At 54.1% G+C, this 21,465-nt stretch overlaps 2 protein-coding genes across 2 annotated transcripts in view; both read left to right on the top strand.

Annotated features, from left to right (window-relative positions):
• Positions 1–2,718, top strand: part of LOC104862388 (C-C chemokine receptor type 5) — a 5,345-nt gene extending 2,627 nt beyond the window's left edge. Inside the window, exon 2 of the mRNA XM_033762624.1 lies at positions 112–2,718. Coding sequence (XP_033618515.1) covers positions 123–1,241 — 1,119 coding nt within the window. The 5' untranslated portion in view covers positions 112–122 and the 3' untranslated portion in view covers positions 1,242–2,718. The remainder of the gene's footprint in view (positions 1–111) is intronic.
• A 5,787-nt stretch (positions 2,719–8,505) lies between these two features.
• Positions 8,506–12,661, top strand: LOC104862389 (C-C chemokine receptor type 5). Its single transcript, XM_010624379.3, has 2 exons — positions 8,506–8,596; positions 9,817–12,661. Exons 1-2 carry the CDS (start codon positions 8,527–8,529, stop codon positions 10,887–10,889), a joined length of 1,143 nt encoding a protein of 380 aa, XP_010622681.2. The 5' UTR covers positions 8,506–8,526; the 3' UTR covers positions 10,890–12,661.
• Positions 12,662–21,465: the final 8,804 nt, after the last annotated feature.

The raw sequence follows: 21,465 nt of genomic DNA, 5'->3' as shown, positions 1-21,465 counted from the left end.
GAGGCCGCGCTTGCGTGCGGCTGGGGCACAGCAGCTGCTTTGGGTCCGGGTCGGGGTCCGGCCCGGAGGTGGCGTGTAGGCTGCGCGCCCATCGCTTCGTTCTGTTTCCAGGTCACAGGGAAATGGAGGACGAGGACGTGTTATCCCGGCTCGTCGGGGACACGCCCCCTTCGTCGTTTCTGAGAAGCAGCAGATGGGGAGGTGACGAAGCCACCACCACCTATGACTACGATTTCAGCCAGCCCTGCAGAAAGGAGGACGTGCGGCAGCTCGCAGCCTGGATCCTGCCCCCGCTCTACGCGCTGGTGGTCGCCGTCGGCTTCGTGGGCAACGTCCTGGTCGTGCTCATCCTCGTCACCTGCAAGCGGCTCAGGAGCATGACCGACATCTTCCTGCTCAACCTGGCCGCCTCCGACCTGCTCTTCCTGCTCACGCTGCCCTTCTGGGCTCACTACGCCGCCGCCTCCCAGTGGACCTTCGGGGCCGCGGCCTGCAAACTGCTCACGGGGCTGTACCAGGTCGGCTACTTCGCGGGCATCTTCTTCATCATCCTCCTCACGGTCGACAGGTACCTGGCGATCGTCCACGCCGTGTTCGCTCTGAAAGCCAGGACGGTCACCTTCGGGGCGGCGCTCAGCGGGCTCACCTGGGTGGTGGCCGCGCTCGCTTCTCTCCCGGGAATCCTCTTCGCCACATCGCAGGAGGAGTCGTTAAACCTTCACACCTGCGGCCCCCACTTTCCACACAAGTGGAAGATCTTCCATAGGCTGATGAGGAACGTCCTTGGGCTGGTGCTGCCGCTGCTGGTCATGGTCGTGTGCTACTCGGGCATCCTGCGGACCCTGCTGCGGTGCCGGAACGAGAGGCGCAGGCACAAGGCCGTGAGGCTCATCTTCGCCATCATGATCGTCTACTTCCTCTTCTGGGCCCCGCACAACGTCGTGCTCCTCCTGAACACCTTCCAGGTGTTCTTCGGCCTGGACGACTGTGACAACGGGAGCCGGCTGGACCGGGCCATGCAGGTGACGGAGACCCTGGGCATGACGCACTGCTGCGTGAACCCCGTGATCTACGCCTTCGTGGGGGAGAAGTTCCGCAGGTACCTCTCGGTGTTCTTCCGCAAGTACGTGGCCAAGGGCCTCTGCAGGCAGTGCCCAGTTTTCTACCGGGAGCCAGCAGAGCGCGCGAGCTCCACCTATACCCCGTCCACTGGGGAGCAGGAGTTCTCGGCTGGCTTGTAACATGGGCCCCAGGTGGCCCGTCGTGTTTGAGGGGAGACGGCCACCATATGTGGTGACAGGTTTCAAGGGCTTGTTGGTGACCAGAGACCTCGAAATGAAGTGCCCAGGAGCCTCGGGGCTGTGCCCAGATAGACTGTGTCACTGCTTATAGAAAGGGAACAGACCAGAAGAACTGTCATGAGACCTTGGATCGCCATCAAGCTCATCTGTTTCTGGAAAACAGTGCTTCCTTGCCTCGGGCTGATGCTTTTTCCAAACTTCACCTTTCATTCTCTATTTCTATCCGTCTCTGATTAACCAATGTCCCCCACCTCAGTGGGGAACAGAGTGGGACAGGCCTGGGATGGACTGGGATAAGGGGACCCAGGGTCCAGGCTGCATGTGGGAGGAGGGGATGGAGGCAGAGGTGACCAAGGAAGTGGCCCTGGCCCTTGGCCCCATCTCCCACCTCAACGTGACTTTGAAGACCCCACCAGTCATGGAAACTTTGCGAGCTTAATCATTTTTGGGGAGTCTGGATGGATCAGGTGGTCTCTTATTCACAAGTGCAGGGCACGTTTTGCTTTATATGGTTCATCCATGACAACCAAGTAGCCTACCTTCAAAGGAAACCACACCCCTGTTGGCTCCTGCATGGTTATAGGAAGGGACCTTCCATCCTGGGGGCCTGGGGCACGTCCTCAGGAGCCTGAGGCACAAGTAACAGTTGCACATCTCCTCTGCAAAGTGTGGCATCTCCAGGCCTCTGAGCAAGATTCTAGATGCACTGAGGAGAGGTGTTTCCCAGACCACCTTCCAGAGCCTGACGTGGATACAGACGCAGAGCTCAGACGTTTAAAAAAAAAATAGGAAAAGTAAAATTAAGGCTGAAGCAGCAAATAGCCAATATGACGGAGTCTTTAAGAGTTACCGTGGGGCCGAGCCTGGAATGCTGTAGTAGCCACAGAGATGGTGGTGACTTGATGGGGAAAACATAAAGCCTGTTGTGTGCTTGAGGACCGCCTGCCGACCGGACATCAACAGCTCTGGGTGAACCACGGGACTCGGGGGTCTGTGGGCTTGTGGCCAGGCGCCACGTGGCGTCTACGCAGGAATATTAGTGGGGGTTATAGCATACGCCCCACCAGCACCGTCTCACTGTGGTTTGACCCTCTCAGATATCTTTTTGGGATCATTAGGAAGCCATGGATGTAGCCCTATCCGACTCTCTCTGTGTTGTAGGTGTCCTTGTCCCCTGGTGGCCAGCAGGAGTTCTGGAGTCAGTTCCCCCTCATCAGAGGTGTGGAAGTCTGCAGAGGAGAGAGATGGAGGAGCTGGCTGGGGAAGCGAGGACCTTCTGCCCTTGGCTGGAGAAGGTTTCAGAACAGAAGGGGGATGGGATCGTGTCACCCACTAAATGTGTGCCATTGTGTTTTAATACATACTGTTCTTTTAAATGATGCTTTGGAAAATAAATGACCACTCTAACTGTTGTTTAAAAGATTAAAAGACGATCGCCTCTTTTGCTGTGGTGTGGTCAGCTGTGCTCTGTTCACGATTTGTTTCTCCCTCTGGGCAATGACTAGCAACTGTGACTGGAGCCCAGGTGACAGCAGCCTCATCCTACAGAGACTCAGTGTGGCCATGTGGGCCCTCCTCAGCCATCACAGGGCTGGTCCTGCTCACGCCTTCAGCCCCACACCCAGGAAGCACAGCACACAAGGGAGGAAGGGAGGCACCCGGGACCCCGACCCCAGAAGTCCCGTCTGCAATGTGGATCCTGAGTTTGGGGGGCCGTTTGGGGCCAAGTGACATGTGTGTGGGGTTCCACGAGTGCCGTATGTTCGCCCTCATGGAGTCTGGTGTGACAGGCAGCGCGGGGTCAGCCCTGTGCCGGCTGGGTCCAGAAGGTAAAGGTGGCTGCCAATCCGTGTCTGCCCGTTACACCTCCCCGTCCCCGCCTGCTGCTGGTGGGCAGAGGACAGACTTACAGCCAGTGTGCAGTGCTCGAGAGAGGGGAACAGTGGCTGCGTCCAGCATGGCCTTGCATCACAGGGCAGTCCCTCTCACGAGGCCGTGCCTTGGGGACCCCATTAATGTGACCCACTCATGTGGAAAGGGTCCTGTCCTCCCTGATGTTTCAGCCGGGTCTGGACCAGGAGGGTCAGCGCTGTTCTCGCTCCACTTGGCATCCTTGGGCATGGGCTGGGTGGAGGACAGGAAGAGGGCACTGTCCTTGTACCCAGCTCTCAGCCATCACCTGCTCCAGAGAGCCCAGAGCTGGCAGGGGGCCCCAGACACTCCTTAGACTGCAAAGTCTCGCTTTGGCTGGATGTCCACCCTCCTCGGATGCAGCCCAGGGCAGGTGCATCTCAGGAACTTGACTGTTGCCTCATCGACCTCTTCCCGTCCCCACCCACCCCTCTCTTCCTTACCCTCTGTGTACCTGGCCCACTGCCTCCAGGGAACCCTTTCGGCCAGTCCCCATTCCTCGCCCTGGATTTGAGCAGAGAGGCCCCTCTGCTCCCGCACATGCCTTAATCCCTTCCCTCCCCTCACCAGTCCCAGTGCAGGCTGGGTGGGATTAGTCACTTGACAGGGGGCCTGGGGCTGGTTTCGTCGACCCCTAGTGGGCCCTGCGGAGTCCTCTGGCCCTAGAGGTGGCTTTCCACCTCTAGAAGTGTGGGGCATTTACTTCTCTGCTCTGGGCCTTAGAGCATAGTCATAATACTATAACTTCCTGTGTGCACGGAGTGAAGCACAGAGCTGCAGGTGAGAAGGACTCTTTAGTCAGGACACTGGACTTTTGTCACTGTTCCTGAGCCTGCATTAGACCGAGGCTGGCACTGACCTGAAAGAAATCTCCCAAAGGCACAGGGCTGGCTGCTGCACAGAGTTAAGAGGCATCTGCATGGACAGATCTCTCAAGCGGGGAGCAGACAGACTGCAAGCATCTACTTGCTATGTTGCTCTGCACAGGAAGGAAGTGGCCCTGGGGCCGGGAAGAGGATGAGATGGGAACAAAGAAATAGCATGGTGACCCCACAACCCGCCTGCCCTGGCAGACGTCCCAGGTGGAAGGTGACGGCTGGCTCTGCCCCCACCAGGCAGGCTGGGGCTCAGGAGATCCAGGCATCGCTGCGGAGGGGCCCAGAAGACACAGTGTGACACTGGGTGGGGTGGGGATTCTTCCTGTTTCTGTGAGGATCATGGGGATGCTCCAGCTTTCCTGGCAAAGGTGGCTTTGGGGACACTGACGAGACATCGGAGTGTAGACTGGGATAATCGGTACAACACTGTGTGTCCGCGAACAACAGAAAGAGCCTGGCCGTCTGACAACAGGTCTCTGTTAACTCAGAGTGGCGATGAGCAAAAGGAGCCGGAACAGCAGCTGTGATTCCCTCTAGAGAAAGTTTAAAAACAGGTGCGCTTAATCCGCATGAAGTCAGAGCAGCTTTGCCCTCCATGCCAGCAGAGGGCACCTTCCCGGGGGTGGAGAAGGTGTTCCTCATCCTCCATGTGGGCGGAGCGTCCCTGGCTGCAGGCAGATTAAAACTCACCAAGCCGATCCGAGTGCCTTGTTTCACCAGAGGCTCAGCAAAAGTAGCAATGAAAGGTGGGCCGGGGATTTAGTTTAGTGGTTCTGACGCCTGCTTCACATGCAGGAAGGTCCTGAGTTCGATCCCCAGTACCAAAAAAAAAAAGTAGCAATGAAAGGATCGCATTGAAATAGAATTTTAAGAGCACAAGGAAACGCCTATATTGTGATCCAAGACAAGGAAAGAGTAAAGAGCAGCAGCGCAGAGAGGGTAATTATCCCAAAGGCAGGCCCGGGAAAGGTCAGGGTTGAAGCATTGTGTTCTGAGATTACGAACGTTTTCCCCATTTCGTATCATGAGCACGTGTTGGTCTCCCAATCAGACCTTCATTTTTAGAAACGAAAGATCGGCTGCTGGGTTTACAGCCCACCTCAGCGTTGAGTGGCGTTGAGCCAGGGCAACTCAAGCCCTAGGAGTTTCCCAGAGCCGCCGTGGCTCATCGTGCCCGTCCGGTGGTCAGCTGTCCCCAAGCCAAGCAAAGGACCAGCGTGCTCCCATCTTGCTGCTCCTGCTCTGAGCGCCGTCCAGGGGTGGCCGTGGGCGAGGAGAGAGAAACGGACCTCTGAACATGGGCCCAGTGGTGAGTAGGCGGGACAGTGCCCGAAGGAGGGCGGCATGAGACACCCACCATGTGGGCCTCGAGTCTGATCGAAAAGTCGTCTCCTGTGGGAGTCTGGAGGTGACACCTGCCCAGTGCATCCTGCCCAGTGCACACTTCCAAACGGCTCGCAGTCAGGTCGCACGTCAGGTGAAAGCTGCCCCTGCCCTTCGCTTGGAAGCCCAGAGAGGGCAAGAGCCTCACCAGGGTCACAGCCTGAGGCCCTGAGGGACTGGAGCCCTGCATTGCTCCACACTGCCCTCTGGGGGTGGAGGTGAGCGTGAGTCACGCCCTCAGCCCCCGGGAGACGATCCCGCGCAGATCACAGGCAGATCACAAGCAAACCCCAGGTCTGCACCGCGACAGTAAAAACCAACCGCGGTCACAAACAGGACTCTAGCACCCTGGGCAGCATCCCCGAGGCCCCAGCACAGGTGTCACCGGTGCTGTCCTCGAAAGAATGTGTTGCTTCTCGTCTGTCAAGTTTTACCTTGGTGTCTGTGTGGCCAGGTTGTGGAGTCTTCCTGAGGCACACTCGGCAAGTTCTCAGTTCAGACAACTGCCTGGGGGCGGAGGACTCTGCTGGTTAGATCGCAGGGCTTGACCACACACCCATAGCATAGGTTTGCTGTTGAGTTTTCTTAAACCCCATTTTCCAGATAAGGCTTAGAGAGATTCAATAACTTGTTAAGAGTTAAGTAAAGTAGTGGAAATGAAATGAGTTGGAACCCCTGGCTTGACTGTTTCTCATGGCTTTGGGCATCATGTGGGATGGCTCAGATGTTTTCCTGGCGATTCACATCCTTGTCACAGGCTCTGTTCTCATGCCGACATGTTCTGCTCCACTCTGGATGAACCCCTGCCTTTCTGGCCCTTTTAGAGCAGCCACTCTTTTTTCTTTCTTTCTTTTCTTTTTTTTTCTTCTTTTTGGTACTGGGGATCAAACTCAGGTTCTTGCACTTGGGAGGCAGATGGTGGCACCACTGAGCTAACTCCCCAGGCCACAGCCACTCTTTTCTGATCTCCAAGCCCCAGCCAGTCCAAGCACAGTCTTCACCTGTCCAGTTTGCTGAAATTAACCCACTCTGGACAAGGACCCTGGGAAACCAATTTTGTTAGAGAAAAAAATGTTTTAAATTTTGTTTCTGAGATAAACTCTCTAGAAAGAATCACTGAGCGAGAATTCAGAGCTGGAAGATTATCGTGAGTAGGCTGCATGCTGTGGGTGCCTGATTGTTCCTGACCTCGGGCCTGGCTGCTCACCACCCAGAAGCTAAAGCCTAAGAGACCAAGTGGCCTCATTGAAGATGCCAGTGACCCAGAAGGAGGGGAGAATTTCAGCTCTCACGTTCCTCTTTCTGAGGCCTTGGGGGAAGGAAGGGACATTTATATAGGGACTGGATTAGGAGCCCCATGCAGAAATCAGTACTTCCCCTGAACACGAGTCCTAGCGTCAGTTGTTGTCCAGAGCTGACGGCTTGTGACAGCCTGTTCCTGAGGGCCCTGTGCTCTGGGATGCAGAGTTAAGGCCACTTCCTGGCCATGAAGATGGGACTGGGAATAAAGCAAGACGGAATCCCTGGTGGCAACAGCCTGTTACTCTCTAGCCCTGTCAACAAACCCACAGCTGGGAGGCTGAGGCAGAAATGGCTTTGAGCTTGACATTCTCTCCACAGAGGCCACCTTCTTGGCCCATGTGCTGGGCCACAGATTGTTGGGCCAGCCCTTTGTCTTCCTGTGGGTCACAGGCCAATATTTCTCATTCTTTAGCTGAGGTGGTGAAGTCCAGAGTCTCCTGCACTCTGCTGTCATTAGCTGAGGTTTGGGGGCAAGTCACCAACACCACGAGAGCCTGACCTGTCTGTGTATAAAACCATCATGCCCCTGGCCCTGACGGTGTCCATCTGTTAGCTGTTGCCCACTTTCTGTGGAAAATCCCCCACAGCTCCAAATAAATCATGTCCTTGGAGTGAGGGATGCTGTTATGTATAAATCTGGGCTGGTTGAGTGCTCATAAAGTCTGAGTGTCCTTAAGAAGAGACACAAAACAGTGGCAAGGGCAAAAATTCACAGTGCTGTGCCCCCCAGATTAGATGAAGAGAAAGAAAAAGATAGATGTGTGTGTGTATGTGTGTGTGTGTGTGTGTGTGTGTGTGTGTGTGTGTGTAGTTCACCACGATGAACCAATAGTCAAACTTCTTACAGAACCAATAGTTTCAGTTCACAAAGAAAAATAGTATTGGGTGACGATCAGGTTAAAGTCTGGCTGAGTCAGGAACGCCGCACCCATCTCTCTTGAGAAAACTCCAAGGCCTGTTAGGACTGGAATCATCCGCCCCTCAGGTGTGTGGAGATCTGACCTTAGACAGATAAACTGTTCCTTTCCAAAACCAAAAAGTCCTGACTCCATTCTCCTCTGCCCCTAAAGCATACACTCCTAAACCTAACATGTGGCCAATAACGATGGGCCAAATATCCCAACTCCACCCTGGTTGCACCCCCACCGTACCCTATATAAGCCTGTGCATTTGCTGAATAAAGCGAAAATCTTCCAGAAACCTCCCTGTAGTTTGCGTGGTGATTCCTCAACTTGCCCTCCCAGTCCAGGCCCCCTGAACCCTGTTCCACGAGCGGGCTCGCGGACAACACAACAACTGGGGATGAGCATGTGTGAGTGTTACGGGGGATAGGTAAAAGGGGGTTTAAGTGTGATACAGAGTCCTCCCTGGATTTAAGGCTGGCTTTACTTAAGTGCAATGCTGAAGAGAACAGACTTGCCCTCTTTGCCTTGCCTCTTGGACAGCAATCTCTTATTCAGAGGTGGGTTTTTTAGTAGGTGGATAAAGTGTTCCTCTAGCTCCAGTCTCCTTTCATTCTCTTTAATTTCCAACAGATTCTGTATAGTTGGATGAGTGGAGAACAAAAGTGAAATCATCTAAGAAGAAACGCCCATGGATAAACTTTTAGACTAGTACTTTCTCCTCTAGGAGGAGGAGGAGGAGGAGAAAAAGAAAAAGAAGAAGAAGAAGAAGAATTTTCCTTCTGCAATGGACTCATTCATTAAACTCCACCCCTTCAAGAGAAACTATTTCCTACTTTAGCTGTCTATATGTTGAATCACACAGCCCCGCTGGGTAAAGGAGCTGCTACATCCGTTTCCCCACAGGAGCCTCTGTCTGGTAAGTCCCCCGCCTGCTGGGCAGCACAGCTTCTGTGAGGAGTAAAGGCCTTGACAGGAACCGAGAAAAGGCATCTGGCCAAACCAGGTGCTCATAGAACTATCTTCAAATGTAATCTTTATGATAAGGAAAGGGGTCAGGATTTAGAGTGAGTTTCGGAGTCTGATAGCATCACAGATACAAAACATGATTGGGAAAGGACTTCACGGGGGACACTATGGTTTCTTTGTATGTTTGTTTTTACAAACACCCCTCACTTCTCCAAGAAACCTCTCCAGGGAGAGGAGCCTTGGTGGAAATCTCAGCAAGGATCACCTCCAGCTGAGGGGATCTGAAACCTCACTCGGGCACCTCTGCCTGCGCCTCCACCAGAAGCCACATCTTGGTCTTGCTTTCCCCACCCCAGGGGAGGAGGGGACCCTAACCCCCGTCCAGACTGATATCAAATGGCTGCCACCGATGGCACCTCCCTCCAATGCATCTGTTCTACAGCATTTTCATGTCCGTGCCTATTCTCTGGCTCAGATTGTTAAGGTGAAATTTTTCTAGGTGCTTCTCCCAGCTGCCTGACCTGAGGTCCAAGGACCTCAGCATGAGAAGGACCAAGCAGCATGGAAGGATGTGGTCTGCTTGCACTCAAAACCCATTCCTCCACTGCTGTGTGGCTTTGGGCAGGCTCCTTATTTTCCCCCTCATTTCCTCTGTGCTCTGGTGTCCCTGTCTGCAAAGTGTGACTCACGTTACGGTTGTCTTAAGGATTAAACGGAGAAATGGGCAGGAGGCTTGGTTGGCACTGGCATCCAGAGCCTTGGACCTGTCTGCTCTTTGTGGCTCCTTTGTGGTGCCTGCTCTGTGGGCTCTGCAGGGCCAGCGGCCTGGATGTGGACTGAGACTGAGTGCACTTGGTCTGCCTTGGTTTCTTAAAATTGTATTGCAGCTTCGCCCACCCCTCACAGCCACAGAAAACAAGCGTTGATTTGGTGAGATGATGTCTTCCTCAATTTCAGCCCCAGCTGGGTCTGGGAGGTGGCAGAAAACCTTTGTTTTTGCTTTTTCCACTATAGAAGTTCATTGTAGGGACCAAACAGGGACCTCCACTAAGTACAGAAATCTGTATATCAAACAGGAAGGCCTGCAGGAGTGTGGAACACTCGCGTTCACAGCAGACCACTCGCTGCGCGTGCGCCAGTCTATAAACATCACTTTTTCCTTCTTCGCAGGGCAGGGCGAGATGGATAACCTAACGACAAGCCCCAGTTACGACATCGACTACGGCTTAGCAGAACCCTGCCAGAAAAGCGAGGTGAAGGGGATGGCGGCCCAGCTGCTGCCCCCGCTCTACGCGCTGGTGGTCGCCGTCGGCTTCGTGGGCAACGTCCTGGTCGTGCTCATCCTCGTCACCTGCAAGCGGCTCAGGAGCATGACCGACATCTTCCTGCTCAACCTGGCCGCCTCCGACCTGCTCTTCCTGCTCACGCTGCCCTTCTGGGCTCACTACGCCGCCGCCTCCCAGTGGACCTTCGGGGCCGCGGCCTGCAAACTGCTCACGGGGCTGTACCAGGTCGGCTACTTCGCGGGCATCTTCTTCATCATCCTCCTCACGGTCGACAGGTACCTGGCGATCGTCCACGCCGTGTTCGCTCTGAAAGCCAGGACGGTCACCTTCGGGGCGGCGCTCAGCGGGCTCACCTGGGTGGTGGCCGCGCTCGCTTCTCTCCCGGGAATCCTCTTCGCCACATCGCAGAAAGAAGCTTTCCACTTCACGTGCAGCCCTCGTTACTCGACCGAGCTGTACTACTTCTGGAAGGCCTTCCAGGCCCTGAAGATGGTCGTGCTGGGGCTGGTGCTGCCGCTGCTGGTCATGGTCGTGTGCTACTCGGGCATCCTGCGGACCCTGCTGCGGTGCCGGAACGAGAGGCGCAGGCACAAGGCCGTGAGGCTCATCTTCGCCATCATGATCGTCTACTTCCTCTTCTGGGCCCCGCACAATGTCGTGCTCCTCCTGAACACCTTCTCCGCGCCCGTGAACCTGAACAACTGCGACAGCTCCAACAGGCTGGACCGGGCCATGCAGGTGACGGAGACCCTGGGCATGACGCACTGCTGCGTGAACCCCGTGATCTATGCCTTCGTGGGGGAGAAGTTCCGCAGGTACCTCTCGGTGTTCTTCCGCAAGTACGTGGCCAAGGGCCTCTGCGGGCAGTGCCCGGTCTCCCGGGGAGACGGCCCTGAGCGCAGCAGCTCCGTCTACACCCGGTCCACCGGGGAGCAGGAGGTGTCCTTGGGCCTGTGACGCGGCCTGAGGTGCGGATGCCACTCGGCTTGTGTGCACAACTTGGGGGCCGGGAGCGGCTTTGAAAGAGGAAGTTACTGCCCCAGAGGGTGGGAGATCCGCCCATCCTTTGACACCTGCTCCAGTCTAGGGGAGCTTGGAAGCCCACGGACTCTAGAAAGCTGTGTCAAAATCTCCTGACGAACTGGAGACCTGGTTTCCCTCTGCTTATACCGAGTTATTGGCAAACTCTTCCTTTAGAGCAGAAGTTCACTGTAAAAATGTCCTCAGAGAATTGTTGATTCCTGCATCCTCGGGATCGATGATCTGAAAAGAAATAGCAAAGCTCATTGAGAAATACTGCACAGGGCCTTACCCTGTAAAAGGCAAATGCATAGGTGGTAAACGTGCTTAAAATAAGTCTTTGTGTCGCCGTGGAGGGAGATAGAAAGTGAGTAGTTGAGAAACAGTGTATTCTGGCTGTGACTACCCTCCAAGGTCTGGACAGCAGGCTGCACAGACTTCCATGACCAGGCAGGCGTCCTGTGTCCTGGCAGGGCTGGGAACGCTTCTCAGGGCAAGGGGACTTGAGCTGGGTCCTCTCTCGGTGGAGGAGCGGAGCTGCGGGCCTCGGGTGGCTGCTCCCCAGGAGGGAGGACACAGGGCGAGGGATGGGGCACAGGCAGCACTGCCCAGCAGAGTCATGGCCAAAAGCGCATCTCTTGGCCCCTGGGACAGGGGGAGGTGAGCGTGTGGAACAAGGAGACACAGCAAGGCCAGGGTGAGCACGGTCTCCGGGGTTCTGCACTTAGGATGTGGAATCGGCTCGACTTAGGCTGGATTTGGTTGGAGGTGAGTGCCCCAGAGGAGGCAGCGAGAACAGAACCCCTGGGCTCCATGCTGATGGAAAAAGACCCAGGGGAGTTGTGAAACGTGGAAGGAGGAGGAGGTTTGGACCAGAAGAGAGGGCTTGGTGTGAGAGGATGCGCTGGGGCGCAGCGGCACAGAGGGACTTGCGCATCTGTCCCTTGTCCCCTCCACCCCGGCCCGGGGCTCCTCCCAGGAGGAGCTGAAACTAGATTCGTGTGTGCAAGAGCCTGAGGTCTGGGGCACCGCAGAGCACCGTGAGCTGGAGGCCTGGAGTCCAGAACACCCCCCGGGGAGAAGAGGCCCCAGGGCAGAAAGAGCAGCACAGAGGACAGAGGCGCTGCGAGGGAGGACGGCAGGACCAGCTTCCTGGGTTCACCGGCCACCAGTCGAAGGGGGAAGTGACACGTTCATTTGGAAACCAGTTGCCTTGAGCCACAAAATCTACCCAGCTCCCTGTTTCCGGCGGGCGGAGAGCGGGGGCTCCGGGCAGCTTCTCCAGACGCCCTCTCTGACAAACGGCTCCCAAACACCAAGGGCTTTGTTCCCTTCGGGGAGACGCTGGCAGTGCGCTGTTGCTGCTGTCGGTGCAGCAGCGATGAGTTTTCACCTTCGCCGCAGTGGTTTTTGAATTCACAACTCAGAGCGGGAGAGGGAGGATGAGTGAGAACAACACAAGGGCTGAGGTCCCCTTGGGGTTAAGGTGTCAGAGGTGTCGCGAAGACTTCTCAGGACCTGAAACTAGAGCGTCGCGCGGGGTGCGGCACCGGCAGGAAGTGGACAGGTGGGGGACTGTCGAGAGCGTGGAGGGCCTGGGACCCCCGCCCGGGTCGCCCCTAAGGCCAGCGGCGTCTCCATGTGGACCTGTGTATTCTGGTGTGCACAGGAAGTCACCAGTCCCTCGGAAAACACGTGCATCTAATAAAAACCACCTTCTAAGTGTAACTGTATTTCTGGCTTCAGCCGAGTGTACATCTAGAGGCCAATGCCTGCAGCTGTCCAAGGAACTTCTAAGTTGCTTGTTTTGGAAAGCATCCTTTGGTCGACCTTAGTTTAAATAGCGGGTGGGGGAATATTTTTAAAAGTTGACTTTCTTCCTGATACAAATCGCCACAGTCATTTGTATTTAAAGGTGGAGTTTCTGAGCTGTGGATCTGAAAGCTTTTAAGTCTCAAAGGTAACTCTTCTCCCCCGGCAGAAGGGCCGGCAGGTCTTTAAAAGGAGAACGGAGACGAAGCGCAGCCTCTGTCCGGGAGTTTCCTGCACCGAGGTCAGCCCCTCATGTGCAGGGCGCTGTGAGTCACTATGAAGTTGATTTCCTTTCCTTTACAAGCCCTCCCCAAAGTTCAGTTTTAACTGCACTAGTGACAAAGGGTACATTTGGGTACCCTGAGAAAGGACAGGTGCCACTCGGGTGGAGGTGGCCACTCTGGGTCCATCCCCTACGGGGAACACAATGGTTTTGTCTACCGTGGGGCAGCAGATCCCGGGCAGCCGCCTCCAGAGTCAGCCGCGATCCTGCTCAGCCGTGCCTGAGAGAGGCAGAGGCCGAGACGGCTGGATCTGGGGCGGCTTCTCCCCGCCACACTCAAAGGATGGGCTCTCATGCCTCGGGGTCACAAGTGGGGTGAGACAGGAAGGGTAGGAGGCCACTGGGGCTACAGCAGGGGAAGAGGCAGCTGGGGCAGGGCCCTCTGTGATGAGGGCTGGACGGGCCGTGCCTGGCTATGCGATGCGTGCCCAGCTCCCCTGCTTTCCATCTCACCAGCGTGATCAAACCATCCCGTGAATGTGAAATACTTTTCATTTGTTCCAGGAAAGACACATTGCCATTAATCACCTCAAAATACCGTGCACCCCTCATTTCTAACACATTGGTCCCATCGTTCTTACTGCTTCCTGCAGCAGCTCTGGAGTCCTCTTTCCTAAGGGTCTTTGGCGGTGCTGTCGTGGCTGCCTCGTGTCCCGAATCCATTGCAAATGTTTCCTTTTCGTGGTCATTTTGTCACACAGTGCCACATCCAGTGAATAAGATGGGCGGGGGATACAATGTCATGTTTTTACAAGATGCCTGTCCATCGGCTGGTACTGGGCAGTGGCACTTACCCTACTTTTGATCACACTTTGAAACGACATTCATGAAGGAGGTCACCAGAGCAGCTCCAGAGAGTAGTAGGGACGATGGGATGAGTGTGTCCAGACTGAGGGAGGGGATTCTGAGGGCGATTCGTGGCAGTGTGTCTGTGACTGTAGTTCTTAAAGTTAAATGTTCGCCATATTTTTTTTACCAAACTTTGTATTTAATGTACTCAAAGTTGAGGTAAAGAAAAGCTCTCTGAGGGGTCAGCGGCCATTCCCACAGCCTTCCCCAAGAGCTCCCTACTCCCCATCACCCTCAGGACCTGACCCCACTGCCTACCTCCTGGGTGAGGAGATCCTGCCGCCTCCACCCAGGGGCCCTGTCCAGGAGGGCTACATACACACGTGGACAAACCAAAGTCAGGGTGACTGTCCCCAGCAAGGAGAGATAATGTACACATCCTTAAATTGGGATTCTGTGGACTTGTGTGTTCTGAGGGTTCTTAGTTTCAGCAGCTCTGAATTAAAATGCGCTGGTCTCGCCACTGTGAGGATTAAGTTCACAAGCCATTTATTTTCTTAGGCTTGTTTACAAGGCATTTATTTTCCATCAGAGGGCGAAACAGACCCCCAAATATGTCAGGACTTGCAAGCTTTCTGATGAAGCCCTAAGACTCATCCCCCGCCATCCTGGAAGCAAAGATGTGACCTATAGGACAGGTCCCCCCCTTTCCCCCGCTGCTCCTCCTCCACCCTCATTTATAGTCAGAGTTCCCAGGGCCCCCCTTGGCCTCAGGGATGAGGGGAGCAGAAGGGCAGAATGTAAGAGCATTTCCACCACTCCTTCACTTTGAAGTAAAATTCACCAGAAGAGTCTTGCCTGTACTTTCCCCAAAGATAGTCACACTTTAATATCTTAGATGAGACATTTCTTTCATAATTTTCTGTAAACATTCTTCTGGCTTCCTTACGTTGGGTTCCACACTGTCACTGCTCAGTCTGCCTGTAAATCCTATGTCACTGTGTTTGAGCAACAGCTTCTTAAGGTGAGGAGTCTTTTCAAACGCTCTGATGGAAAGGCGAACCTTGGCCTATGCTGCCCCCTGGAGGCCACATCCGCAAACCAGCAAGGGTGTCCCCGCCAGCTTTGACCAGAGATCACCAGCTGGGGGCGCTGGCTTCCTGTCAGCGGCAGTAGGCTCGGCTGGGGCCGGTGAGGCGCCCTGCCACCAAGGCCACCATGGTTTCTGCCGAGCAAGGGAGCATAGGCCGGTGCCTGTTGGAAAATGAAGGCTCCAGCAGACGCCGAGTCCCCACCCCCCCACATGGCCGCAGCGAAGCCAGTCTCCCTCAGCACCTGCTCTGACACCGTGGACCGTGACAGTGGCACGGGGACCCCTCACCAGCCATGTGCACTGCAGGCTCTTTGCCCTCCTGTTAGCGTCTGCTCTCCTAAGGGACCCGGAGTCACTTAGGACAGAACAGCCTATCCCCATTTTAAGAAGTTAAAAAGTCTTCCTCCTCCTCCATCCAGGTGCCCAACAAGGAGTAAGAAAAGACTACAGCAGGAGGGGCCACTAACGCGGTGGATTCGCATTTACACTTACTCACTGGTGGGACAACTCTTTACAGAGCACAAGCCCCGGGCCCTCTGCCTCTCCTCGTAGGGTCCGCACCGGTGCAGTCTCCTGTGTCACCGGGCCGTCTGGTCTTTGTCCTCAGGTGCTCTTCCCAGCTCTTCTTACACAGGAGAAACTGCACGGAAAAGAGCGCCTGCACCACAGCCCAGGGCCGGGGTTTCAGGGAACCCCGTGGGGAACACACACGGAAGGGGGGACGGCGAGGAGCGGACGGGCAGGGGGACAGCTGGAGAGAGGACACAGGGCTGACCTAGCACCCTGCTGAGGGCTGCCGGGGCAGTGCGCCAGGGCCGCCAGCGCAGCCTCAGGTCGGGCGGCTGTTCAGGTCAGGGAGCTGCGGGGGGACGAGAAAGAGGGGCCGGGGAGCACGAGGGGCGGCGGAGACTCGGCCTTGGGGAGAAGTGCGGCCGTAGATCCTGGGCTCTGTCAGAAATGCGGGTGTTGAACTCAGCAGAGCCCTGTGTAGACATCGACACCCAAGGACCGGGCAGTGGACACCACAGGGTGGAGCGGTGGTCTCAGAGGCCCACAGAGCCGGCCGCTCGGGTCCCTACACTCAGGCTCACCTGCTCACTGCTGACCGGACCAAATGAGGCCGGGGATCTTGGCACAAAGGAAGAAGGACTTATTCAAAGCTAGCTCTGAGGAAACGGAGGGGCCTCATCTCCCAAACCGCCATTTTCCTGAGCACAGGGGAGTTGTTGATAGCAAGGTACAGTGCAGGTAGGGACAGTGACACCACAGGCCTGTCCAGGCTTGCTTGGTTTGTTTTGATTTTTTGAGCTAGAGCTAACCTCCAACTCACAATGATCCTCCTGCCTCAGCCTTCCAGGGCCTGGGCCTGCCTGACCTGGGATTACAGGTGAGCACCACCACGTCCAGCTCAGGCTTGTTCAAACCTTCCGGCCCCGAACGCCTCCTCCCTTCCCTGTGGAAATGAAGCTGGACATGATGTCCTCCAGCGCCAGGCTGCATACTCTGTCCCGTCCCTCGGCTGAGGAGAGGCAGGCGGCAGCACAAGGTCATGGTGCCTAGGCAGCCTTGGCCGGTTCCTCCTCAGCCAGCTCTCAGCCAAGGGGCTCGGGTGGCATTTTCTCACACCCCACAGCTTTTGTCCCCAGGTTCTGGGCTCACTGGAGGGGACGGGGCGGCCTTGTGGTTCGGTTCAAGGGTCCTGACTTCCTGGGATGTCAGTGTCTGCCCAGAGCCCTCCCCGCGGGTGTGGCATCCTGAGATGGGAAGGAGATGGTGGCCTCAAACTCGCTCTTGGCCAGAAGTTAATTTTACTGAAGGAAAGATTTCCAAGTGAGGATGCTACATCGCATAATATTTTTTACTTCTGTTCATGAGAGAAGCATTTCTTTCCCATTGGTGGTGCAGTTCACCTTGACCAGTGTCTGGACTCAAACCTGGGACAGCTGGAGGAGTGGCCTGGGGTGCCGTCAGCTGCCCTGTGATCCTCCTGTCACACTCCCGTGGCTGTGATGAGTAACCAGCGACAACTCCGCTTGAGCAAGGGGCAGCGTGCCGCCTGGTGGGGTGGTGACTTCCTCCTGGGAAAGTCTTACCACACTGTGGCTTTGGAAATTTCAGTTTCTGTTTCTTCTTATTAAGGGGTCAACAAGAGTGTCAGGGCATCCAGAACCCTCCACCTGGATGGGACCTGCCCAGGCGCCACCTTGGGGGCCACTGCCCAGTGGGAGCAGAGCACAGACTCACGGGGGTGGCTGATGTGGGGTCTCCAGGGCACAGCCACTCCCCAGACTTCAAGGCAACCCTCCGTACGGGACCTGGATTATAATCCGTCAAGTTCCTGAGCATTTCCCTCTGGGGTGTCGTGTTGTAAGGATGGTGCCAGGATCTGCTCTGCTCACCAATCCCCGCAGGCCAGGCAAAGACCCTGGCACCTGGGTGATGTGTCCTTCCGGATCTGAGCAGGAACCAAACAGCACACCCAAGGGAGGCAGCAGAGGGAAGCTGAGAGGGGCGGACGCAGGGCCACTGCATGTGGGGTCCCTGCTGCTGCCCTCCATGCCCCATGTCCCACTAGAAGGGGCCTCTGAGGACACTGTGTGATGCTGTCCTCGGGTCAAGGGACAGAGTGGCCCACTGAGACCCCACCAGGTAGGAGCCAGGGCCGAATCCCCCAGACCTCCCCTCCAGCCTCCCACCCAGAGCTCCTTGCTGGCCTCAAACCCCTAAGACTCAGAAGAGCGTGAAATCTGCTGCTAGCGAGCGCGCTCCTAGACATGCATGGGGACAGGAGGCTGGAGAGCAGACGCAAGAGGAAAGGGGGACAGCTACAAGACAGAGATGTCTGTGACTTGAGCTGGCAGCCTATAATCCCCACAGCTGGGAGGCTGAGGCAGGAGTGAGGTCAAGGCCAGCCTGAACTGCATGCATGACCCTGTTTTAAAAATCAAAGGTCTGGACCAGGGATTTAGCTCAGTGTTTCGGTGGCCTGCCTTGCAAGCGCAAGGACCTGAGTTCAATCCCTGGTACCAAAATAAATAAATATCAAAGGTCTGTGGTGTATGTGTGTGAATAAATGAGCTACAATTATAAACGAAACTCACTGAAACACAGCTCAGTAGATAATTTAACATTTTGGTCACTGCCTGATATAGACAATCAAAGGTCATACACACAAATTCTTTTGTAAAAAGGCCACTAAACTCAAAGAATATGAGGACAAAAAACAAGTCCTTGGACTCGGAGAGATGGGAGCTGAGTGTGATCTCCTAATGATGCTAGAAGTTGGGAAAGATGGCTGGAGGGGCCCCTCACATGCAGAGGACAAGACGAAGTGGAGCCCACAGCCTCCGAGGCAGGGAATCCACTCTGGGAACCCAAGGCTGCACCCTGTGCTGAGAGAAGAGACCCCCTGCTCCAGGGGACTAGACAACTGTGGGTTCACTGTGTCGTTATCAGGCGAGTATGGGTTAACTAGTTACGCATGCACTTTGCAGAATGCACCTGGGTAGCCATGACAACTTCTGTATCTGCCACCCGAGGAGCAGGAGGGCAAGGGACTCAGCAAGTCCTGCCAGAACCAGATCCCTCTGCTCTGCTGTGTGGAAATCCTGCTCGCTCTATTCCCAGGGAAACGCCAGTGGGATTAAGCTTCATGGATGGAAAAAGAGCCACATAAGGGAGTGCAAACTTCCATTTGGGGCTCTCGAGACTCGGTGAGCCGCCGGCATTGTTAGAAGCCACATTTTTTGCTCCCATTTTCATGTTAAAGAGTTGTTTGTCCGGTGTTCTGCTTCAGTGCAATGCAAAGTCCAGTAACATCTGAACTTAGAGAGGCAGCCAAAGCAGTCCTGATGGGGAAGTTTATAGCAATAAACACCTACAAAACAGGAAAACAATCCAAAATAAACGATCCAACGTTACACCTCCAGGAACCAGAGAAAGACAAAGTAAGCCCAAACTTAGCAGAGGGAAGAAAATAACACAGATCAAAGCACAACTTTTAAAAAATAGCGACCAGATGACAAGAGAGAAGACCAGTAAGACTACAGGTTGTTTTTTGAAAAGATAAAATTCATGAATCTTTGGTTAGACTAACAAAGAAAAGGGGAAGACTCCAAGAGAATCAGAAATAAAAGAAGAAACACTTCTACTGATACTTCCAAAATACAAGGTTACTGTGAACAGCTACACAGCAAGAAATCATGGAACTGCAAAGAAATGGGTAAATTCCTAGGAACATACAAGGCAGAATCAGGAAGAAATAGAAAATCTGAGTAGAACAACAACAAAATAGAATATCAAATCACTAATAAGTCTGTCATCAATAAAAGCCCGACTCCATGGCCTCACTGCTGTAGTCTACCAAACATCTATAGAAGATCTAATATTAACCCTCCTTAAATGCTTCCAAAACAAATTTAAAAACAGGAAATACCTCCAAACTGACATTCTGAGATCAGCATTACCCTGATACCGAGGGCAGAAAGGACACAACAAGAAAGAAAACTACACACTGGTATCCCTGATAAATACAGCTGCAAAAATCCTCAAATACCAGGAAACTGAACTCAACCATGCATTTAAAAGATCACTCCACATGATAAAGTAGGATTTACACCAGGATGCGACATATAAATCCATAAGCCCAACACGCCATAGTAACAAAAGTGACCAACACCACACAGTCAGCTCAAGAATGCAAAAAAGGTATTGACCAAATTCAACTTCTATGCAGGTTAAAACTCTCCAAAAATAAGTTCAGAAGGAATAGCCTCCTTGCAATGAAGCACTCACGGGACAAGCCCAGGGTTCAAGCCAGAGCAATGGGAAGTTGAAAGCTTTTCCCTCTCTGGCCAGTTCCGGTCCACACCATGCAGGAGGGTCACAGCCAGAGCAGAAAGAATAAAAAGCCCTCACAGAGCAAAGGAAGCTGCACGACGCACTCCGTCTGGGGACAACACCGTCTTATTTACTGAAAACTCTGAAGACTGCACCCGAAAAGCTGTTAGAACTGATCAGTTCAGCAACTAGCAGGCAACAGAATCAATACACAGTAATAAGTAGCATTTCTATTTAGTACCATTGAACTATCTGAAGAGAAATGAAAAAAACAACCCCCTTCACAGCAGTATCCAAAAAATATGGAGGAATACAGTTATGCAAGGAGGGAAAAGATCTGCCTGCTGCAAACTGCAGGACACTGAGGAAAGCAACTGAAGCCACAGCAGACGGGGAGATGCACCAGGCCACTGGCTGGAGCGTTAGTGCCGCTAAATGTCTGTACCGCTCAGGGTGACTCCAGAATCCACAAAATCCTTATCAAAATATTAATGTCACTTTTCACCGAGCCAGAGAATAACTCCTAAAATTCACCTCAAACAGCCAACACAATCTTGACCAAAAAGAGCAAAACTGGAGGCATCGCACTCATTTTCAAAATCTATTGTAAGCAAAGCCACATGGTAGAGAGCTGGGGATTTAGCTCAAAGTCCTGAGTTCGATCCCCAGTACCAAAAAATCAAAAACAAAAACAAAGCAGTGAGGTAAATGGCACAAAGACAGATGTGATCTGGAGAGAGAGCCTGAAATAAGCACAGGTGCTCACAGCCCACTGTTATTGTTACAAATCCATCAGTGTCCACTGGTGTTTGCTTGTCTGCAGTACCAGGGATCAAACTCAGGACCTGGCACATGCAAGGCAGGCAAGGCGCCACTGAGCTACATCCCAGGCCCACAGCGTCCTCTGGTTTTCGACAAAGGTGCCAAGAACACAGAGCGGTGAAAGCACAGGCTCTGTTTGCCTGGAGCTGGAGAAACAGGAAATCTACAGGAAGGAGGAAAATAGATCTTCAACTCCCATTGCAGACACAAATCAACTCCTGAGGGTTAGAGCCTTTAAGACCTGAAGTTGGAAAGCTCCAGGAAGACATTGCGGGGATATCTCCACCACCTGGGGCTGAGCAGCGAGTTCCTGGCTACAGGTGCTGGGGGAAAAGCAAAAACAGGCAAATAGGAAGCACGCAAATCGAAGGGCTTCCTTCTGCGCAGCAAAGCAAGCGACTCCGGTAAAGCGGCAGCCCGTGGATGGGAGAGAATCCGTGTGAATCATACATTGCTTGTGAGGCTAACATGGGACTCGGCTCGATTGCAAGAAAACAAACAACTGAATTAAGAAACGGGCAAAGGAGCTGAGCAGATAGTTCTCAAAACTTACAGGTACAGGGACCAAGAGGTGTGCGAAAAAGTGGGAACTGCAGGGTGAAACCGCCGCGAAATGTCAACCCTGCCTGGTAGGACAGCTGCGGTGAGAGGACGCCGCCGGCAGGGACGGGGAAGAGGGCGTGAACTTAAACGAGTGGGGTGGGGCCGTGGCTCCGCCGAGAAGCGCGTAAATTACTACAGCCCTTTCAGAAAACAGTATGGCGCTTCCTCAAAAGACTAAAACTAGAATTACCCTATAATGCAGAAACCTCACTTCAAATCAAGAGATGTCTCATCCTGTGTTCATTTTCTCGTTATTTATTGTAGTCCAGCTA

This window comes from Fukomys damarensis, unplaced genomic scaffold (assembly GCF_012274545.1).
Source record: "Fukomys damarensis isolate Sample0158 unplaced genomic scaffold, DMR_v1.0_HiC HiC_scaffold_12, whole genome shotgun sequence".
NCBI lineage: Eukaryota > Metazoa > Chordata > Mammalia > Rodentia > Bathyergidae > Fukomys > Fukomys damarensis.
The sequence above is the reverse complement of the archived record's forward strand: the minus strand, read 5'-3'. Positions and strand labels throughout refer to the sequence as shown.